The sequence below is a fragment of the Panicum virgatum genome, chromosome 1K (assembly GCF_016808335.1).
Source record: "Panicum virgatum strain AP13 chromosome 1K, P.virgatum_v5, whole genome shotgun sequence".
In the NCBI taxonomy this organism is placed as follows: Eukaryota; Viridiplantae; Streptophyta; class Magnoliopsida; order Poales; family Poaceae; genus Panicum; species Panicum virgatum.
Window position 1 is genome coordinate 42,089,402 of NC_053136.1, and position 20,891 is coordinate 42,110,292.

Consider the following 20,891-nt stretch of genomic DNA (forward strand, 5'->3'; position numbering starts at 1 on the left):
TCACATCTACCTTACTTCACTTCATCTAGCTGGAACTACAACATATGCATGATCTAGGTGATCTAGATTGGTTATCTCTAACTTTCTCTCGCTACCTTCGGTGTTTGTCGTTTTTAGTAGATTAGATTCGTTTTACACCACATCAACACAAAGGAATCTCTATGCTAGTAGATTGTTTCTTGTCTCTTTGGTTCCGTGGATTGATAAACCTTGGGGGAATACTCTGAGGGAAAAGCTACACGAAACCGTGCGCTTGCGGTATATAAATCGGGGGCGCTAAGGAGCGTCAACAGTACCCAAAGTTTGGCATTATATGAGGCTACAGGACAGGCAAAATGGTTAAGAAAACCATTACCCGGAATTAATAATGGTAGACAACAACAATATACCATTCGAATATTTTCACTCCTATGGCAACATGTTAAGTGTACTGCCAAACACATTGACAATGGCTTATATGTTGCAAAGGAGAAAATCTAGAATCATATGAAATCATGGAGCATCAAAGTATCAAACAAATATTTGCGGATCTGCTTACCAAAAGGCCTACCGCCCAAGTCGATATGGGTTTTACGGGAGGCCTATGATTTCTGGATTACTAAAGGGCCCATAGAAAGGTTAAGGTCTTGTTTCAATACAGAAAGGTGCATTGTGGCTGTTAAGTCTGACGGTAACTAATAACCGTCATGATGAGGCATGCCCTACATACTGATCTGCAATGAGATGAGGCCAATAGCAAAGCGACTAAAGAGAAAGTAAAGAGTTAAGTCCAAATTGAGAAATTTTAAAGTCCAAAGGTGAGATCAAGGGGGAGAATGTTAGTATTGATCTCCACCGGGCCAGTCCAACGACTGGGCCAACCTTGACTCGCGTTCTGACACTACAAGAAATATGATGATCTATGACGAAAGTTTTATGACATTTTAATGGAGCGTCACAATTGCACACAATCTATGACGAATTTGAAGGTATGGACCCTAGGCCCAGAACTTTATGACGTTTTATTGAATTCGTCATAATTGAGCCCACAAAATATGACGTTTTATTGAATTCGTCATAACTGAGCCCACAAAACATGACGTTTTAACATTAATGTCATAAAAAGGTTTTGAGTATTATTATCATTATTTTATATATACAATAATATTCTTTGAGCACATATTCTTTTATAATGTGATCAAATATTCTATTGATGTTAGTTTATCGATTTCTACCAGATCTTGATAAAAAATAACATGTAAGTAAAATTCATATCAACTATATAGCCTATATGGATGACACCTACTAAAGTCATTAACTCTATTTCTCTTAACATGCAAGTTACCCGCATCATATAGGAACCTATTATATCAAATGCCACATCAATGTCCATTAGGACCATCGATTTATATTTTCCATCATTTTTTTGTGAATTTTGCCATGCAATCATCTTAATTTTTTTTACTTTCAAATATCACGTTAAAATTTAAGAATTCCCGCAGCAGGGGTATCACCTAGTTTTTTTAGTTAGTGTGGCTTAAAAAGTCTCATTCATTCGTGGGATGCTAGGCATTATTATTTTTAGTTAATATGGCTTAAAGGGGGGGGGTAGCGCAGGGTGGAGGGATTCGCACACTGGTCATCAGCATAAGAGGCACCCCCCATTTCATTACACTACAACAATGTTTGCATCTATGTGTCAGGTATTAAGTATTTTATACACATGTATCCCATGTTTTAATTCGAACTAAAAACGAGGCTCAATTGAAGATTCGAACCGGGGTCACCAAGACAAGAGCCAACCGCCTTACCAGTGCGCCAAACCTTGGTTTGTGGAGGCCATGGGCAATAAATATTTTTATATATTGTTATTCCTGAGCTAGGTGTTTGCTTATATTTTGGATCACAATTAGATATTATGGTGAATATATTATATGGTACTTTGGAAAAACAATTTTGAATTGTCCCTAGAAGGTAATGAAAATTTTTTGGGCCCACTCCAACATTTTTTGGGCCGAGCCCACTTTCTCCCACAACCTATAATCAACCAAAAAGCTAGAGAAAAAAAGAACAGAGGTAAGCCGGATGCAGGAATCGAACCTGGAACTTTCCTCTTCAAATGGAGGCAATTACCACTGCACCATCGTTCCTTTTATGTATTATCAATATTATTTTATAATACGATTGTAAATAGAAGTTTGAATTGTCCATCACAAACGCTTGAAATTTATACCTACTTTTCGGATATGATATATAGTATAATATAATTACTTAAATATATTTATTTGGAATTTTGTTAATATTATTTTAAATACATGCAATTCAAATTTTCATTATATTCAATAAACATCCAGAAATTAATTTAAACTACTAAAAATAGTAAATTAGCTTAAAAAATTATTGAAACTTCTAAAGCAGAACTTATACATACTCTACTATATACCAAAAATATATAAATATATATAAGATAATTATTTTTAGGTGTTACTTTACGATGGTACAATAAAATAAAAAATAAAAAAAGAAGATGTAAAACGGGCTGAAAAATTGAAAAAAAAAACTGTCAAAAACTAAGCTCGAACACACACACCCTCATCGATGGGAACATTGAAGCCTTACCACTAGGCTGGCAGCGCACAAGTGGTTGACAAGAGCATTATTTATTTTAGTATACATTAAATAGTCGTTGTATTTCTGGAAAATAAAAACAAACCTGTGCTCCGAAGGAATCGAACTTGCGACGAAGCTGAGGTAAAGATGGGGCATTACCACTGCACTACGTTCTCGTTTGTGTTTGTCAGCATTAAAAAACTATTTTAATAAGTTAAGCGACGTGGGTGATGCACAAATATAGTGGGTATTTCTCTTTTTAATTCGGAATTAAAATTTCTAACTGGTATTTCTCCCGCATATGAACTCCAAATTTGATTATTGTTATTCTGAAATTTTTCAAAAATCATGTTCTTTTGTTTAATTGCATTTGTTTGTAAGTCAATTAGGATTTCTTGAATCTTCTTCATATAACTTGTTTTCTTTCATTTAAGCATAGAATAGAAATACATATTTTTACATACCAATAACTAATTTAACTTCATAATTTCTATTATTATGGTTAACATAAGCTTGTGTCCAAATCTGAGATCCGTACGAGTTCAAAAATATAATAAGTTACTCAAATCTCAAAGTTTCAATTGAGTTATAAGAAATTATGTGAGAGATGTATCTTTTTATGAATAATGTATGGTCCAACTTTACTAAAATTATTTAATTTTTTTGTGGCAAGATTATGGACCAAAAATATGTTATCATGTCAATTTTTAGAATTATTTGACCAAATTTAGATATTATTGCAATTATTTTATAACATGGTTGCGAATAGAAGTTTGAATTATCGCTAGCAAATATTTGAATTTTTCATTTATTTTTAGAATTCGAAATATAATATAACATATATAACTAAAAAATATTTTTGCAAAAATTTTGAAGCATTTTTTGAGATACATGTAGTTCAACTATAATTAATTCAAGTAAACTCGTAGAAATTCATTTAAACTCTTAAAAATAGTAACTGAGTTATGAAATTCTTGAAATTCCTAGAATACAATTTAGATGTTGTCTATTACATATAAAAAATTATTAAAGTATATAGGATAATATTTTTATAAATTATTTAACAAATATATCTTAATTAGTTATTTGAAAAATAAGTTAGAAAATAAGTTAGGAAGGAAAGAAGGCCCATCTCGGCTAAAATGGTCCAACAAATCCAGTCTGTCTATACTCTAATCGCACTCCATTGATATAAAAACACGCTCAACACAAACCCTAGCTCCTCCATTCCCTGGACCCCCGCCTGGCCGCCTCCTTTCTCCTGTGCGGCCGCACTCCACACCCTTGTCTCTCTCTCGTCCCTCCCCACCCCCTCAGATCCACCTCCACCGCTGGAGCCGCGCGTGAGCCGGCGTCCTCCTCCACCGCCGGAGCCGTCGCTCGTCTGCGGCCTCTCTCTCCCCACCCCCTCAGATCCCCCAATGTCCCCCGCGCAGCACGCGCTGCCGCTCGTCGCCGGCTTCCTCACGCCGGCACCGGTGCCAGCGCTCGTTCGTGAGCTGGCGTCGACGCCGCCGCCCATGCCTGACGACGGCCTGTGGTGGCAGCTGTGCGTGGAGGATGGATCCGGCGACGGCCTCCTCACCCTCAAGGACTCGCTCATCGATGGATCTGCGTCAATCTACATCTCCTACCTCGGGTTCTGCATCCGACATCTCCGGCGGCTCCCCGCTTCTCTGTCCAAGATCCACGCCCTGCATCCTCGTCCCCCTCTTCCCACCGTCATCTCCACTCTTCGCAATCCTCTCCTCTGTCTGCTTCTCGTCGATTTCGTGCAGACCCTAATCCCCTTCCTCTTTCTTGTTTTTTAATTTGTTCTTAGGGTTAGGGTACTGAACCATGCTCGCGTGCGCAGCTGCAGGATCTCGATGAGATGAAGCGCTGCCTCAAGGAGATGGAGGAGCCCGCCACGCTCCGCGAGATGCAGGCCATGGTCGCCTAGGAGATGCAAGGTTCGGAATCCCTTCCCTCCCGTGCTTATTTTTGTTGATGTGGAGACATGGTGCCGTGTGATTGGGAAATCAACTTGCATATGCTTATGGGTAGATAGGCTTTCGCTGATTGAGTTAGAAACTGATAGGGGTTGGTTCGGATTCTTTAATTAAATTGCATCCGCTTGTGAGTAGTTCAGGATTGACTGATGGCTTGCATTCGCTGATTGACTGATTGTAGATCCTACTGTCAAGATATAGTGTTTGTTGTCAGAAACTGGGTATAAAGAAATGAATTGGCGAAGCACGAGCCTGGGGGCGCTAGGACACTGGGTTGACTGCAGGTTATCATGAATTCCATTAGCTTGTTTGCTAAACTGATCTACTAAATGCCTGACTGACTTCTGTGGTTAATCTGAAAACCAATCTGTTAGTCAGGTGAACTGCGGACGCTTACATACTGCTTGCTTGTTTTTAGCTGCAAAATGCTACTGGTTGTGGTTAATCTGAATACCAATGTGTTAGTCCGGCTACTGCATAAGCTTGCATGCTTTCTTGCTTGTCATTAGCTGCATAACTGTGCTTTTGTAGCTCAGTGTTTTCTCTCTTTTTTTATATTCTATATGCAGCTTGTTTATATATGAGATTTAGCTGCTAATATATGAATCATGCTTGTTTATATATAATCATTAGTGCATAACATTGCCAATATGTGGACGAGCTGCGGCCGGTACCCACGAGGGCAATGGAGCGTTTGACTTGCATAGCCAGCCCGCACCGCTTCTCCATTGGGTTCTGAGATTATTTTCTTCTTCCTTCGACTTGTACATTAATTAAGCCTATGCTCCATTCTTCTCATTCATGCAGTGCACACTTTTTGTTTGACTTTTTGCATGTGAGTTATGCTTTGAATGGATTGATGGGGAGGGGACCGTGTACGTCTTTTAGAAAAATTAAGACATGCTTGGCAACCTTACCTGCAGTATAATTTTTTTGTTCATTTTTGCCTAACTGTGTTCCACTTTACTTTATTTGAAGGAACAGTCTAGTTGCAAAAAATTTGCTATGCATTGAAGATAATTATATGATGATTTGATTTGCATTACAGTTATCAGTCCATGTTTGAACCAAATTTCAGAGCAGCTTAACTTCTTGTAGCAACAAACGTTCTGAAATTTTTGTAGGATATCTTGCTAGTAATTGACTGTTTGCTACTTTCTTGGTTCACTTCACATTGATGATGACTAAAATTTTGCTTGTGGTTGCTAGTCCACGGGCGGGTTTTATATTGAAGCATGAGAATGGTGTTCGGCAGGTATGTCTGCATCTGTACAGCATAATTATAGTTGATGTTGAGATTGTAGCTAGTTTCAGTAGTGCTTGCTGTTCACTTAGCTTCCTCCCTGCATGCATCTCTTTAACTAAAGAAACTATAAATCTGATATATGATTTTTATTCAAATATTAAATATTGACTTTTCAAAATACAAGAGATGAGCTTCTTGGTAGTACAATAATGCAATTGCATTGCATATTCATAGCTGCTTTCTATTCTACTAATATTAGTCACGGATTGTTCCTTTCATCTTGTTTGTGATGTAGTGAGGGATCCTCTACTCATGCTGTTGCCAATTTGATAAAACAATTTGATCCTCTATTTTCATTTTAAACAGGTATTAGGAGGTTGTACCGCAGCTTTGTTATGGAGTAGAACATTCTAAATTTACCTTTGTACTGCAGCTATTTGGTAACAGGCTTTCCAATACATTGTATATGCATTTGCATTGTCAAATATTGAGTCCATTTTTCTGCAACCTTGCTATATGTAAACTGCACTCTAATTTTCAGAAAGATTAAGTTCTTTGCATGCTTGCAATTTTCAGGGAGAGAAGTACAAAGATCAAGAACAAGTGCATCGAATTTGTTTGAGTGCCTCTACAGAAAAAAGAGAAATGATGCACGTTATGTACATATTGCCATTGCATATTAGCTTTCAAATATAGCTTATAGCAATTCTGGATGAAATTTTTTTATGTGATTTAATGTTGTATGTGATTAAATGCTCGATCAAAATTTATTTATGTGATGAGATGTTAATTTCTTGTTGATATATCTCGGGTTGGGCTGAAATGATCATGCAGTTTATATGGGCTGTGTAAATGAGGCTCAAATGGGCTGTGTAAATGAGGCCCAAATTGGCTCACGTGCCTGCTGCCACATCACTGTCTATGTCAGCATCCATGTGGTGCCATGTCATCACTACTTTCCACGTCACTGCTATGTCATTGATCATGTTAAATTACACGTCATCATTGCTATCCACGTCATCGCCATGTCAGCAGCCACGTCATCTTCCATGTCATTATTGTGTGACATGGCAATTGAATCTGTGACGAAAATTATACTATTCGTGACGTTAATTTTCGTCATAGAAAACGGGCTTGGGTTGGGCTTCGGGGGCCCGGGGACATTCCATGACGGTTTTAAAACGTCATGGATCAAGCAATCTATGACGAAAATTTAAGAAACGTCATGAGGTGTGATCTATGACGCTCAATACATGACGTTATTTGAGATCGTCATAGATACTGTTTTATGACGGGTTTTTAGTGATCTATGACGAAATTTAATCGTTATGGATCAACAGATTTTTTGTAGTGTGATCGGGGACGCCCAGCCCAAGATGAGGCTAGTGGGCCCCCGTCGCGTAGACCTATAAAATGGAGGTGGGGATTAGAGGCTCAGGTAACGAGGTTTGCCACCGCTATAGTTTCCCACCGTCCAAACCCTAACCCGATCTAGAGAGGGGGGCGTCAGCGACGGGAAGCACCACTGTGCCGCGCCATCACCGCCACCGGCGCCCCTACGCCACGCCGCCAACGTCCGCGACTTCGAACCTCTCCGGCTCGTCCATGACTCCGCCGCCGGCGTTCTGGACATCGCCGTCAGGTTCGTCTTCGACCATCGATGGTATGTTCTTCAAGAACCAGAGAATACTCCCACTGATCTACTCCTAGGCGATCTAAAGATTTTAACACATTTTTCACTGGTTTGCTTCTGGATGGAGTACGCTATTCGGCGTTGCTTTTGTCGTTTTTTTCATGCCTCCGTTGTTTGTACGTTGTGCTGCTTTTTCGTACCCCTCCTGAGTGCCGGCTTAAAGTATGGGGGGGGGGGGTGGATTAGCATGTGTTTCCTGTGTTATGATGGTATATGATAATAACACACTTCTGTGACTTTATATCACATGCGATGACACAATAAGGTGAACCTGACCTATTCACATGCGATTTCTTTTTGTTTCTCTCTGTGACTTTATATCACGCCTAGCTAGTACTTTGTTTACCTCACTTCTGTGTCCTATGCTAACTGGCTGACGGGCATATGTAGTGTACTGTGTAGTATTACATATAAGGGGAGGTTTTACTGAGGAGCTATCATCCAATGCAAATGTGATTTTTATTTTAAAAACAAACTGCTATATTGGACTTAACATTGTTCTGGTCGTTAAACTTTGTTCTATAATAACAACATTGCTCTGGTTGAAGACATGTGAACTCTCGGATTTTTCACCGCACACATTCACACCTTTATTTGTTTATTTCCAGAGGAAACTATAGCTTGTAAGTGGCATAATTGTTTATAGTGTTGCAGTTACAAAGAAAAATATTTATCTCGATGGGGCAGACTTGTGGTTTGTGTTAGCGCACTATCTACACCGGTCCAATTCTACTTGTTGGATTTGTTTGGACCCACCAGTTAATTGGCAGGTAGCTAACTTTAGCTGAAGTGGATCCAAACAGGATTAGCTAATATGCAAGTAAGGTCATTCTAACTAGCTAAATAACAACTTCTCCTGAAATGTAAAACATTTTACTTTGTATCTAACATATTAAGTAAATTATAAAATATATTTTGTAATGGATCTAATTATTCTTATTTGACATTCAAAATATTATTATTATTTTCTGTAGACTTGGTCAAACTTAGAGCAGTTTGACTTAGGACAAACCAAAATTCAATTTGAGGACAGAGGGAGTATCAATTTGCTGGTTCAACCTACCTAATTCCAAGCTAATGGATTAGCTGTGTGGATCCAAATGGAGCCTCAGTTCACAAATCAATATAGCTCACGTTTACCCTGAAAACTAAATCACTTCTTCTTTATTATAAGCAAGCTGCTACGGATATTGGGCGAAAATCCAGTATATGTCCCGATGACAACCAAAATTCTATCAACAATAATCACTTTGAAAAACGGGTACGGTACGGTGCCTCTAACACTAGAGACATAGAGACCGATGTCGACCAAAATCACTTTGAAGAACGGATCTATTTTTTGACTATTGGGTACTAAAGGCACCGCTATTCTGTGTGATTATGCTCACACTGTCAGATGGCAAGAACTTTATACCATTTCCTCACGTTGCCCTTTATCCGGAGGACTAAATAAAGACAAAACATGTATACCATCAGCAATAATCAACGAGATATCAGTGGAGACGCATGTTTGAACGGCCGTAACTTTTACACATTCTTTGTGCTCTGTATGTAGTGCTCGCTCCAACATTCTGGATAACACAGGCTAACCCCAAAACGGGACCCGAGTCAGATTTCGCTCCCTTTCTCCATGGTGGAAACCATTTCGCAAGACGACGACGGTGTCATAGCCGCAGCTGCAACCTGCTTTAGTTTCTTTTCAATTCCCTGCTTCAGGTTCAGAGAAGACGAAGATGTCGTAGCGGAACTCGATCAGCGCACCGCATCGTTGTCTTGCTTTGATAATCGAGACACATGCATGCGCTTTATTATCCCTAATCCCTCTCCGTGACAGCGAACGGCTGGGTCGTCGACGTCGCCGGGCGCGATTTGATCGCGACGCGTGTAGATCGACGACTTTTCCCATCGGCTTTGCTCCCGGGAGAGACCTGCATGACCATCAGCTGGAAATTTTGGACGGGGTCGGGCGGTCAGTCCGGTTGATCTGGTCACCGGCAAGTCGCGGCGGGGACGAATCGGCGCGCTTCGCTTGCGGCGCGTCGCCGTCGACGAGCGGAAGCGCCGGCCGGGGACAACTTGGCCTGGGGACGACGGGGTGAGGCTAGGGACACCCAAGCATACACTTTCTGCAAGCTCGTTTGATTGGTTAAGAGGACTAAGCTCTAGCATCAGGCTACAAGCAGAGACTTGGTGTGTGATGTACACTGTAGAATATATATTTATACACGATTATGATACATTTTCAGCCGTGACACGGGTCGACTTGTTCATAATCTCCGTAGAAGATTTCAATGTGTTGCAGCGCAGCTAGGTACTACCGTCACGCAATGCGACACGCGCTATGATGATGATGATTGATGAGCAGAGAACAGGTATGGAAATACAAGTTGCAGTTGATGATGTCTTTTCGTGTCCTGCCTTTGCCGGTGATGAAGTGGCGCTTAAGGCTCAAAGTGCGACCAGAGCCAAGCGCTCTTGGTTTTTTTTCTTTTAACCGGAGTGGTAACAGCTGCACTAAGACAGACAGCTAGCCCAGTTGCTGCTGGGTAACAATTAAGAAATTAACCGACGTTTTGGCTAGTTCAGAGGGCGTGTAAAAGTTGCAAACTTTCTCAGGCAGGGGAGGGGATGAATTACTGTGATAGGTTACGGACGATCAATGTAGCTAGACGAGAGAAGCATCAGTCAGATCAATGTAGACGAGAAGCCATCAAAGTTTATGGTCAAATTTTGTCACAAAAGGGTTTGTGGTCAAATATACTGTGTACTGGCTACAAGTTCAGAAAAGAAGATGGAGACTTTCAGGCACAGCAGGCATAATGCGTAGCCTAGATAAAAGAAGAAACAAATAGACACGAAGCCATCAAAGCTTTTATGGTCAGAAACACAAGTAAAAAAAAACGTGTGTTTGTGGTCAAAGAAACTGTCATTAAAAAAAAACGTGTGTCAGTGCTGCCACAAACGGAAGGTGCCGACACTCGTGCTCAAGCTTGATTTCGCCAAAGCCTTCGACACGGTCATCTGGGACAGCCTGCAAACAATTATGCGCGTGCGCGGTTTCCTTGACCGTTGGTGCGCCTGGATCAACAGCCTACTCAGCTCGTCACGGACCGCCGTGCTGGTCAATGGAACTCCGGGGCCGTGGTTTACCTGCAGAAAAGGTCTACGCCAAGGAGACCCGCTGTCCCCCTACCTATTTCTGCTTGTCGCCGATGTGCTCCAATGCTCCAACAAATGATTCAGAAAGACCCCGTGATCAAACATCCCATCTCCTCCAACCAGCCGTGCCCGGTGCTCCAATATGCAGACGACACTCTGATCCTGGTGAGCGCAGATGCAGCATCTATGCAACGCCTGAAAGACCTCCTCGACGCTTTTGCACTTGCGACTGGCCTGCACATCAATTTTCATAAGAGCACCGTGGTACCGATGCATGTCGAGAGCTCAATCCTTCAGCAATGCATCTCCATCTTGGGCTGCCGGCAAGAGCAATTCCCTCAATCATACCTTGGCCTCCCCTTGTCACATGAGAAATTGAAGCAGGCTTCATTTACTCCAATGATCAGCAAAGCCGACAAATACTTGTCAGGGTGGAAGGCCTCCCTGCTGAACACGATGGGGCGCGCAGTTCTTGTGGATTCCGTGCTTGGCAACCTGCTCCTTTATGCAATGGGGGCGCTTAGACTGCCAAAAGGGACACTTGCAGCATTAGAAGGGAAACACAGAACTTTTGTTTGGACAGGCTCTGAACATGCCAGTGGTGTGCACTGCCTTGTTGCGTGGGAACAGGTGTGTGTGCCAAAGGAACTTGGAGGGCTAGGCCTGAAAAACCTGAGTGTTCAAAACCAGTGTTTGCTACTCAAGCTGATCCACAGACTACACCACCCCGGTGCTTCCTCCTGGGCGCGATGGGCGCGACAGCATGTCTGCCGTGCGTCGCTCGACGGTGAAGTTCAGGGCAATCACTGGGACACACTAAGGAAGCTCCTTCCTCTGTACGGAGTCATCACAACTGTTCGGGTGCACAATGGCCGATCCACATCCTTCTGGGACGACTCATGGCTGGGGGACGAACCGTTGTCTGAAATTCACCCTGCATTGCACAGCCACGCAACCAAGCCACATGCCACGGTCGCAGAAGTGCTGCAGCTTGGGATCGACCAATTCCTCCAGTCCAGAAGAACAAGAGCCGCTACAGCTGACTACACTGCCTTGGCCCCGCTCCTCGCCACTGTGCTACCTGGCAGCGGCGAGGATGAGAGGGTCTGCAAATTCCAGAAGCCCGATGGGAGCTTGAACACTTCGTCGCTGTACAAGGCGCTCATGGCTGCCCACACTCCATCCTGTGAGTTTGCTAGCTTCGTTTGGAAGAACCGGGCACCGCCCAGAGTCCAGTTCTTCGTGTGGCTACTCATGCAACGATGCATCCAGAGCCGGAGCAACCTCCTCAAGAAGTCTATCACCACGGATGACACTTGCGAGCTGTGCAAAGATCACCCTGAGACAGTGGACCACATCGTCTTCCACTGCCCAGTGGCGGCGGCCTTCTGGCGACAAGTTGGTTTCGAGCTAAATGCACATGCAACCGTCGAAGCACTACAATCTCTCACAGCATCAAGCCCCGCCCCGAATCCCCACGGGTCGGTTTTCCTCTTCCTATGCTGCTGGAACATCTGGAAGCACCGCAACCGGGTTGTGTTCGACGGCGCCGAGCCTTGCCTACAACGACTCTTGCGCAACTGCAATGAAGATGCGCGCCTCTGGGCATGGCGCCTGCCTAGGGCGGACGCTGGAGTAATCGAGTCCTGGAGTTTTCCTCTATGTAACAAACTGTAACAGTTTTCAACCCCCCCCCCCCGATACCCCCATTTCTGCTGTACAATCTGACTCATGAGTCAAATGAATGAAATATGAAAATCAGGTGGGGAAACTTTCCCCCGTTTGGCTGTCAAAAAAAAAGAAACTGTCTAGCACACCTTATTAGGTCCTTGCTCAACTATCAACATCGTCGTTTCTCAAAGGCACGAGGTCATCTCTTACCCCCAAGAAACCTCCTAGACAGAGCCACAGATGCAGCGAGAGAACGCATCACCAGCGAATCTCACTGTCTGAAAACGACGACACTCCATGCTACGAGCTCGACCCGGCCGGGCTCTGCAGCACGACAGCGATAACAATGGAGAGAGCGCGAAGCCGTCGGCGACGCAACTGCATCCAATCTGGAGCGGTGGTTTAATCTCAGTGCCTGCATACAAGTAGGCGGATGCATCGCGCGTCTCGATCGGCTGTGCATGCACCTACATGATAAGCTTGAGACCCAGCTATGGGCCGGGGAGACATGAGAGATGAATGATGAGCGTCCCTGTCAGCCGGGGAGACGGAGTCGATCGGCGATGGGCGCCGGAGCGAGATGAGAAGTTTCTTGCGGCGATTGGTCGCAGAACAGTGGAGTGGCAGCGGCGGCGGCGGTCGGCGTTGATGATTTCTGGGTCAATAATTTTGGCCAAGATGAGATGGATGGCCGGGGTGCCGCTGCAACAGCAAAGGGGCTGGCAGGCAATCTGTTCACTGATGGATAGGAGTACTAAAAATTGAGCCAGTTCAGCTGCCCATGTACTAGCTTGTATCCGTTTCAGCACATCTGAAAATCGACACAGAATAAAAACCGAGCCAGGTAAATTGAACTTTAACCAGGAAAACCAAAACAAGGCCCAAATCCGAAAGCACGGAGCTTTTCAACAGATGCTTTGAATTCTGAAGAACTTTCCTCGGATGCAGCACATGCGCGGCCATCTCTACAGCCTGACCAGATTCAGGACGGTACGGCGGCTACAGTGCCACCACGGTTGTACTCGTATATATGTACTCGACTGCGTGCATGCCGGCACACAGTCAGACCGTCAACTTCTCCTCGTGCGCGGGCCCACCGAGTCAAGCCTGCTGGCTGCTGGGCTGGGTACGACGCCTCCCGGTCCCGGCCTGCTTGTGTACATTACTCTGTTTGTGTTGGTGGTTAGTGCTGTAGTTGTGTGAGAAAAAAATATTATTGGCTGGCTGGTGGCTAGAGGTTGGTGTTGGAGCTATGTGAAAGAAAAATACTGTTGGCTATCTAGAGGAACCAAATAGCGAACAGAGTGATTGTCAGCTGCTCTTTTCCTTCCTGCCACTTGCTTGCTGCGGACTTCGATTAATTGTGCGTGTGGCTGCTGTGTAGTGGCACGCAAGTTCACACTTGCGCGAGTGTTGAAAACGAAGAATAGTCCCGCGCGGCCCCATTCTTCTTCGGCGACATTGGAGTACTACTTTGGCCACATTAAAAGTGCCATGCATGCATGTGTACTAACAATCATAACATATAGGCCCATTTTGGTCCTTCTCTTGTTCTATATTCACGTAAAGATGCACATGCACACGGTTGGTTGGGGGCAAAAAAGAAAGACAAAAAAAGCTAGCTGACTATTTTAAAGGATGGACATAGCCTATGACCTTTTGTGTTTTGTCTTGTGAACAATAAAAAAAATTTATCTGCAAAAGGTAATTAAATGTTCAACCCGCATGCATGCTGGTTGTACATATACTTCGTGGTGGTACAAGTGTACGATTCATTAAAGACAAAGAAAGATTGATGTCAAAACCAATGCATTATCCGGACAAGACACGGGTCCACGCAAAATATACGTATACTTTCGAGTACTTCGGCTCCTTTTTATACTCGTCGCTGCGTCACCAAATTGATCGATCGTATGAAACTACCCGGATCTTTCCTTATACAATCTATAATTGTGAGTGATTAGTGGGGGGGGGGGGGGGGGGGGCAGTGCTTCCATAAACTCCCCGTCGCTAATAATCATGCCTGGAGGAGCTCAATTTATAATCATGATGCGCCATGCAAAAAGTCACAGACTGAAGAGCCTCGTGCGAGGACTGAGCTTGCAGTAAACTAGCTATATGCCGGCATCATCGCTTTTTTTTTTTTTGCGAGGAAGCATCATTGCATTGCATTTTGACTGGTAATCGGAGTAAATCGCGTGGAGCATAATCCAAAGCGATGTAGGAAAAAGACGTAGCATGAGTACACATGTGTGAGTTACATGTGCTGAGTGCAGACCAGTCCTCGAAACCAAAGGATAGCAAGTAAACGAATGCACAATAATGTGCTGCAAAGGGGCACGTGGATTCACACTAGGGATTCATTGGTTAGGGATCACTCTGTTTTCTTGCTCTTTTTTTTTCTTTTTCGAAAGAATGGAGAAAACTTTTGTTTCGGTGTAATATTATCATAAAGAAGAGAATTGTTCTAGATCATTAAGGGAAACCAGGCTAAAAAATCATATAGCTAGGGAGGTAAACAGTTGGTTAATTTAGACTAACGGAGTAATTTAGATATATGTTATTATTGGTGTTACTCATACTATTTTCATAAAACCAGATGTGTATAATGTACAAATGGGCTATAAATTTTCATTCAATGTATGTAGTCAGGTTTTGAAACTTATCCAATTGTAGTATTATTATTATTACTAGTCTATCAACCCGTGCTCCCGCACGGGCTAATTAGATATATTTAATAATTATCTATCTCACGGTCTCTTTAACCAATTACATATTCTAATTCAGAACTGTAAAAAATTTATTTATCATTATGTAATTAAACATTAACAATTTTTTCTCACTTTACATCACACATCCATAAATGTTTGATATGTATTTAATTAAACACTTTGTTTGAGCTATTTAAACAACATGAAAATTGGTGTTCTCATCTCTTCTCTTATACATGAATATACGGTGATACACACATTATGGTTAATATTTTTATATAAATAATAACATAAATAATATATTAGTAATGATAGAAATAGTAATTTAGAATTTTATTTTGATGTGCTTTAAGATTTTATTATAATAATATAATTTAGATTTAGATTTTTAGTTTATTTTAACTTTTTATTATGTTATCATTGGATTATATATATATAATATAAATTTAGGATGTTATTTGATATTATTTTATCATGGCATAAGTGGGTAATTTACATGAAGATTAGGGGGTTAATTTAGATTATTTTTATAATGGCAGAGATGGGTAATTTAGATACATATTTAGGGGGTTGTTTTAGTCTATTTTTATTATGATAAAAGTGGGTAATTTATTAGAAAAAAATAACAGATCCAATGGCTATTATGATTAGAGTTGTCGAATTGATGGGCGGATGATTCTTATTTTTGTAAGAATTTGTAGAATTTCTCTATTTTTTAGACTATCCACCTAGAATCCTAGGTGCCTTCATCTGGAGGCTTCAAAAGGAGCCTCCAATTAATAATAGTAAGATATTATTATTATTATTATTATTATTATTATTATTATTATTATTATTATTATTATTATTATTATTATTAAGAATAAAAGGAGTTTTACAACGGAACCCGACCTCAAACAAGAGAAATGACAAAAAATACATAGAAATGCTATTATCATTAGAGCCTACCCAAATGATGATGCACTTGTTTCCATGAAGATTTCTAAACTTTATCTTTTTTTTAAAGCATCTTGTGAGGATCAATGTGGCAGCTCCGATCCAAGAGAAGCCTCCAACTAGTAAGAGTTTCCTGGTATTTATCATTTTTTAGCGTGTCTCGTGAGGATTAACTTGGAACCTCAAATTTGTAATGGTAAGTATAATGTAGCCCTTGCCCTTGTTTTTATTTTTATTCTTTTTCCCTTTTTGCAAATCATCCATATGTAAGAACCGGCGGTGCTGCATGCTGTTGTCAATAGCTCGTCATCTCGCCATCATCGGTCGCCGTGGAGTCAAGTGTATCATGCTGCACTGCGTTCCTGGTTTTCTGCGTTTCCAAGTGAAAAGCAGGCGAGTGCCAAAATCTACCTACCTTTCCGACAATTAGGATCTCGGGATGACCTTGGTGTCAAAAAGAGAGGTGTTTGATCGATGCAACGAGATGGGAGGCAGGATCTAGCTTTACCTCCCGTTCCAAAGGTATCAGGAGATGGACAGCGCCACCACTAGCAAATTGATGGTAGAAAATTGGAGCTGCCAAGGCTCTCGTAGTGCACGGCTTCTTTTCCAACGTAGTAATGCTCTTTGAGCCAGGCGAATCCAGTGCCTGCTTACAGGAGCTTAGGTACGCAGCATGATGATTAAAAGAAGTTGCAATAATAAAGCTCTATTTGGATCCAAGCACTAGAGGGTGAAAGGGCTAAACTTTAGCACTAGCTCATTCAAACGGGAGTGCTAATAGGGTGGATTGAACTTTAGCAAAGATGGGGTCTTGTGACGATGCTACAATTTTGCTGATTGCTTGATTGCGTGATCAAAAGAGACAGGCATACATGATTTACCTTTGTTGAAGTTGAACGGAACTCTTTGTTCGGTGATGGCATTTTTCAGGTTATTTCCGGTTTTCTGGTGCTTTCATACTTATCTGATGCGTCAGCCATGTCAATTTTCGACGGAGGTTCGCTCGGAATCAGCTTGTTTTGGTTTCATTTTTCATACGGAAATGAACTCATTGTCATCTTTGCTACAGTATTTTGTACTGCACTCTGTTCAGCGTAGAGGCCTTTATCTACATTTTGAACTGAGCCTACGAGCCCATTAACTGAGATTTTCTTCTGGCCCAAGATGCGAAGGCCGACAACCACTTCTCTATGACTCGCCCCGCCTAAAAGTTTACTACTGCAATCTTTCCATGGGCCATGGGTAGCGGCATCCTCAACACGCGGCCCTTCTCCTGGCTCGCCGCCGTGGCCGCCGCCAAGCCGACCAGCTTCCCCAGCGTGCCCGCCGTCCTCCTGACCTCTGGCCACCTCTCCTCCCACACCTCCGTCAACTCCCTCCTTCGCGCAGCCCCCTCCCCCTCCGCCTGCGCGCCTCTCCTCCGCCTCTTGCTCCTCCACCGCCTCCTGCCCGACCACATCTCCCTCTCCTTCTCCCTCCACTCCTGCACCCGCGTCCCCAGCCACCCGATCACCAGCCTCCTCCATTCCCTCGCCGTCAGGCTCGGTCACTCTCGCGACGTCTATGTCGTCAACGCCGCCGTCTCCTCCTACTTCACCGCCTCCGATGTCGCCTCCGCCGACTGGCTCTTCTCCGAGATCTCCAACGATGTCGCCGACGTTGTCACCTGGACCACCATGGTCAACGGGCACGCCAGCGCCGGCAGTCTGGGGCGGGCGAGGAGTTTCTTCGATGCAATGCCCGAGAGGAACGTTGTCTCTTGGAACGCGATGCTGGGCGCGTACGCTCGCGCCGGGTTGCTGCCCGAGGCGCGGAAGCTGTTCGATGCAATGCCCGACAGGAATGCCGCCACGTGGAGCTGTATGCTCAATGGGCTTGTGCACTCCGGGTACTGCGAGGAGGCACTGAGGGTGTTCAATGATATGGTCAGTAGCGGTGTTGTGCCGAACGAGGCCGCTCTGGTGAGCGCTGTCTCTGTGTGCACAGCTGCGGTCAGTGGAGCATGGTGCATGGGTGCATGCTTATGCCGAACGGGAGCTGCACGGGGCCATGAGCATCATCCTTGCCACCGCGATCATAGACATGTATGGAAAATGTGGGAGCATCTGCAATGCTGTAAGGGTGTTCGCTGCAATGCCCGTGAGAAACGTATACTCCTGGAACTCAATGATTGCTGGGCTTGCAATGAACGGCGGCGAGAGGCAGGCCTTGTCGCTCTTATGGAAGATGCAGATGGCTGGTGTTCGACCGAACCACATAACTTTTATTGGATTGCTGAGTGCTTGCAGCCACTCGGGCCTCGTCAATGAGGGCCGCAGGTTGTTTGACAGTATGATTGAGGACTTCGGAATACAACCAGTCCCAGAGCATTATGGTCTTATGGTTGATTTGCTTGGCCGGTCTGGTCGTGTTAGGGAGGCAGTATATTTTGTCAAGAGCATGCCTGTGGAACCTCACCCTGGCTTATGGGGTGCAGTAACAGGTGCCTGCAAGATGCATGGAGAGGTGGAGCTTGGTGAGGAGGTTGCCAAGAAGCTCATTGAACTGGAGCCTCGGCATGGCAGCCGGTACATTCTCCTGTCAAACTTATACGGCTCTGCAAATAGATGGGATGACATGGCCACTGTGCGCAAGCTCCTAAAACGCCGAAAGGTCCCTAAGGGCACTGGCAACGCTGTGGTTGGAAATGACATCCAGCACATGGAATGATTCAGTGTGCTTTTGATAAGCGTTGAGTACTGCTTCATGCTGATAAGGGCATTGAGACTTTGCAGTGGTTGGGCCGAGGAACAAAATGAGTTCCACGAGCCTAGTGGATATTGGCACTGAAACGGAAATCCTGACAGAGGATTGTTTTTATATGTCAGCATATGCCTAATGCCTTCTTGCTCGTGTTGAACTGAATTTAGTAATTGCATACATACAAGGAGCACAACAGCAAAATCTTGGCAAGAAGTGCAGGGTAGTGCTTGAGAAATGACCTCAAGGGGCAGAAACTCAAGGATTGTTACGGTTAAAGTAACAATTTTGTAGCATGAACAGTTCACTGTTAGGTGATTTAGGTTCATGGAAGGATTCTTCTACTAGTTACCGAACCTTGTTTTTGTAGCATATTGATTAAAGTGCAGTTCAATCATACTCACTCAAATAGTGTTTTTGTCAGATGCATTTCACTTGTATTATATATCCTTAAGAAGTATTTGCACTTGTATTACACTTGTGTTTTAACTTTCTGGGTTTCGAGCTAATGCTTTTCGATTTCCCTTTTTTTATTTATCGGCTTTTTGGCTTATATTGCATCTGGTGTTTAGTATGTATATGTATAGTGTATGTAGCACTAGTGGTGCCTGGGAGATAATTATCTGTTTGTATTGTCGTATTAAAATCATCGTGTGAACTCAGACTTTGTAAGAAATTAATTCCTGAAGCGGCCAGAATGCCAGCATTATTGTGATGTCCTGACTCCTGAGATCTATCTATACTTGAAGTTGCTGGAATTGATGTTTCATTGACAGTAATAAACTCATGATATGACTTGCACAATTAGGTCGTTAAGGAGTTAGCGTCAGTTGCAGTCCTGATCCTGATATTTTTCTGCCGGAAGAACAGTGCTGGACGGAAAGGTTCTAGTGAATTTGCCAACCTTCTGGGTTTCCATCAGGCAAGCAAGCTTCACACAGTGGCAGGTTCGACTGCATATCTGCAGATTTTGATGTTAGGTAAGGTGCAAACTGGTAGTATCTCAATTATTCATATTTGCTTCGTAATTGTATGATGTTTTGAACATCCAAAATGCCGTATGACTGTATCAGGTAACATAGGGGAAATGCTTCTGTAGTAGACGAAGAGAACTAGTAATTATGTTGCAAGTTTGCAACCCATATCTGGTGCAAGATTAGTGCCAAACTATGGCAAATACACACTTTGTATTCAGTTATTATTCCACTGTTGGGGCTTCAAGCAAACTAGCCCGCCAACGGGGACCAAGCAAGACGGTTTCTGTTCATCGTCATCGACGAGGGGACACATGTTAACAATTCTAGCCAAGTGGGCCGTCACCCGTTACATGATTCAATTTTTCAGGGCCGAGCGTCTAAAAAAGGCCAGTCATGAGGGCCTTTCATGAGCGTCGAGTACAATAAGTTAGACGGATCACATAGCTATAAGCTTGCTGGGCCGAAAAGAACTCGCTCGGTGCGATTGGGAGTCCGCCCCTTCCATACCGGTAGGGATGAAAGCAGGAACATAAAAATCCTGTACCAACCGACACCTGTAGGGATGAAATAGAAAAATCCGTACCAACAGACACCGAAAAATTTCGGCAAAATCAGAAACGGAAACAGTTAGGCATTTTTCCCGACCGTACTCACGGATCCCTTATTTTGCCGGGAATTTCCCGTTTTTTACCGGATTTATTCCGGTAACAACAGGCAAGAGCTGTTGCAGCTGGGTGTGGCTCGATCTTCTATATATTTCTATATGTTAAAGCCCCGAGGGGCGGCGCACGGACACGCAGGCCACATAGGCCGGAAAAATCCGGCCGCCCGATCGCGATCCGTTGGCTACGGATAAAAGAGAATCTTGCTATTTCGGAGTACTACATAAAATCTATTTATAAAATTTTTTGTATGGATGAGTTGTAAATCACGAGACGAATCTAATAAGCATATTTAATTCATGATTAACTCATAATTAGTGAATGGTTACTGTAGTATTACTGTATGGCTACGGATGAAAGGGAATCTTTCTATTTCAAAGTACTAAATAAAAGCTATTTACAAAACCTTTTACATGGACGGGTTGTAAATCACGAGATGAATCTAATGAGCACACTTAATTCATGATTAACTCATAATTAGTGGACGGTTATTGTAGAATCGCTGTCTGGCTAC

The 20,891-nt window shown here is 43.2% G+C and overlaps 1 protein-coding gene and 1 pseudogene across 13 annotated transcripts; both read left to right on the forward strand.

Annotated features, from left to right (window-relative positions):
* The first annotated feature begins 3,821 nt into the window (after window positions 1–3,821).
* Window positions 3,822–6,629, forward strand: LOC120709185. 13 transcript variants are annotated; one of them, XR_005689596.1, is made up of 3 exons: window positions 3,822–5,835; window positions 6,122–6,192; window positions 6,403–6,629. XR_005689596.1 is itself a non-coding variant. In XM_039994740.1 (3 exons), the coding sequence occupies exons 1-2, from the start codon at window positions 4,011–4,013 to the stop codon at window positions 4,529–4,531; spliced, it is 438 nt and encodes a 145-aa protein (XP_039850674.1). In that variant the 5' UTR covers window positions 3,822–4,010; the 3' UTR covers window positions 4,532–4,541; window positions 5,790–6,629. The 13 variants fall into 13 exon arrangements, 3 of the variants coding, with proteins under 3 accessions (XP_039850674.1, XP_039850666.1, XP_039850695.1); XR_005689598.1 differs by lacking the exon at window positions 6,122–6,192 and adding an exon at window positions 6,193–6,266; XR_005689597.1 differs by having other exon boundaries at window positions 3,822–4,541; window positions 5,790–5,835; window positions 6,122–6,629.
* Window positions 6,630–17,237: 10,608 nt separating this feature from the next.
* LOC120709234 lies at window positions 17,238–19,271 on the forward strand (annotated as a pseudogene).
* The last annotated feature ends 1,620 nt before the right edge of the window (window positions 19,272–20,891 follow it).

Coding starts and splice junctions, on each gene's coding strand:
- LOC120709185 (XM_039994732.1), top strand. CDS start 4,011: ATGTCCCCCGCGCAGCACGCGCTGCCGCTCGTCGCCGGCTTCCTCACG. Junction 4,362..4,444: donor GTCTGCTTCTCGTCGATTTC/GTGCAGACCCTA, acceptor TCGCGTGCGCAG/CTGCAGGATCTCGATGAGAT.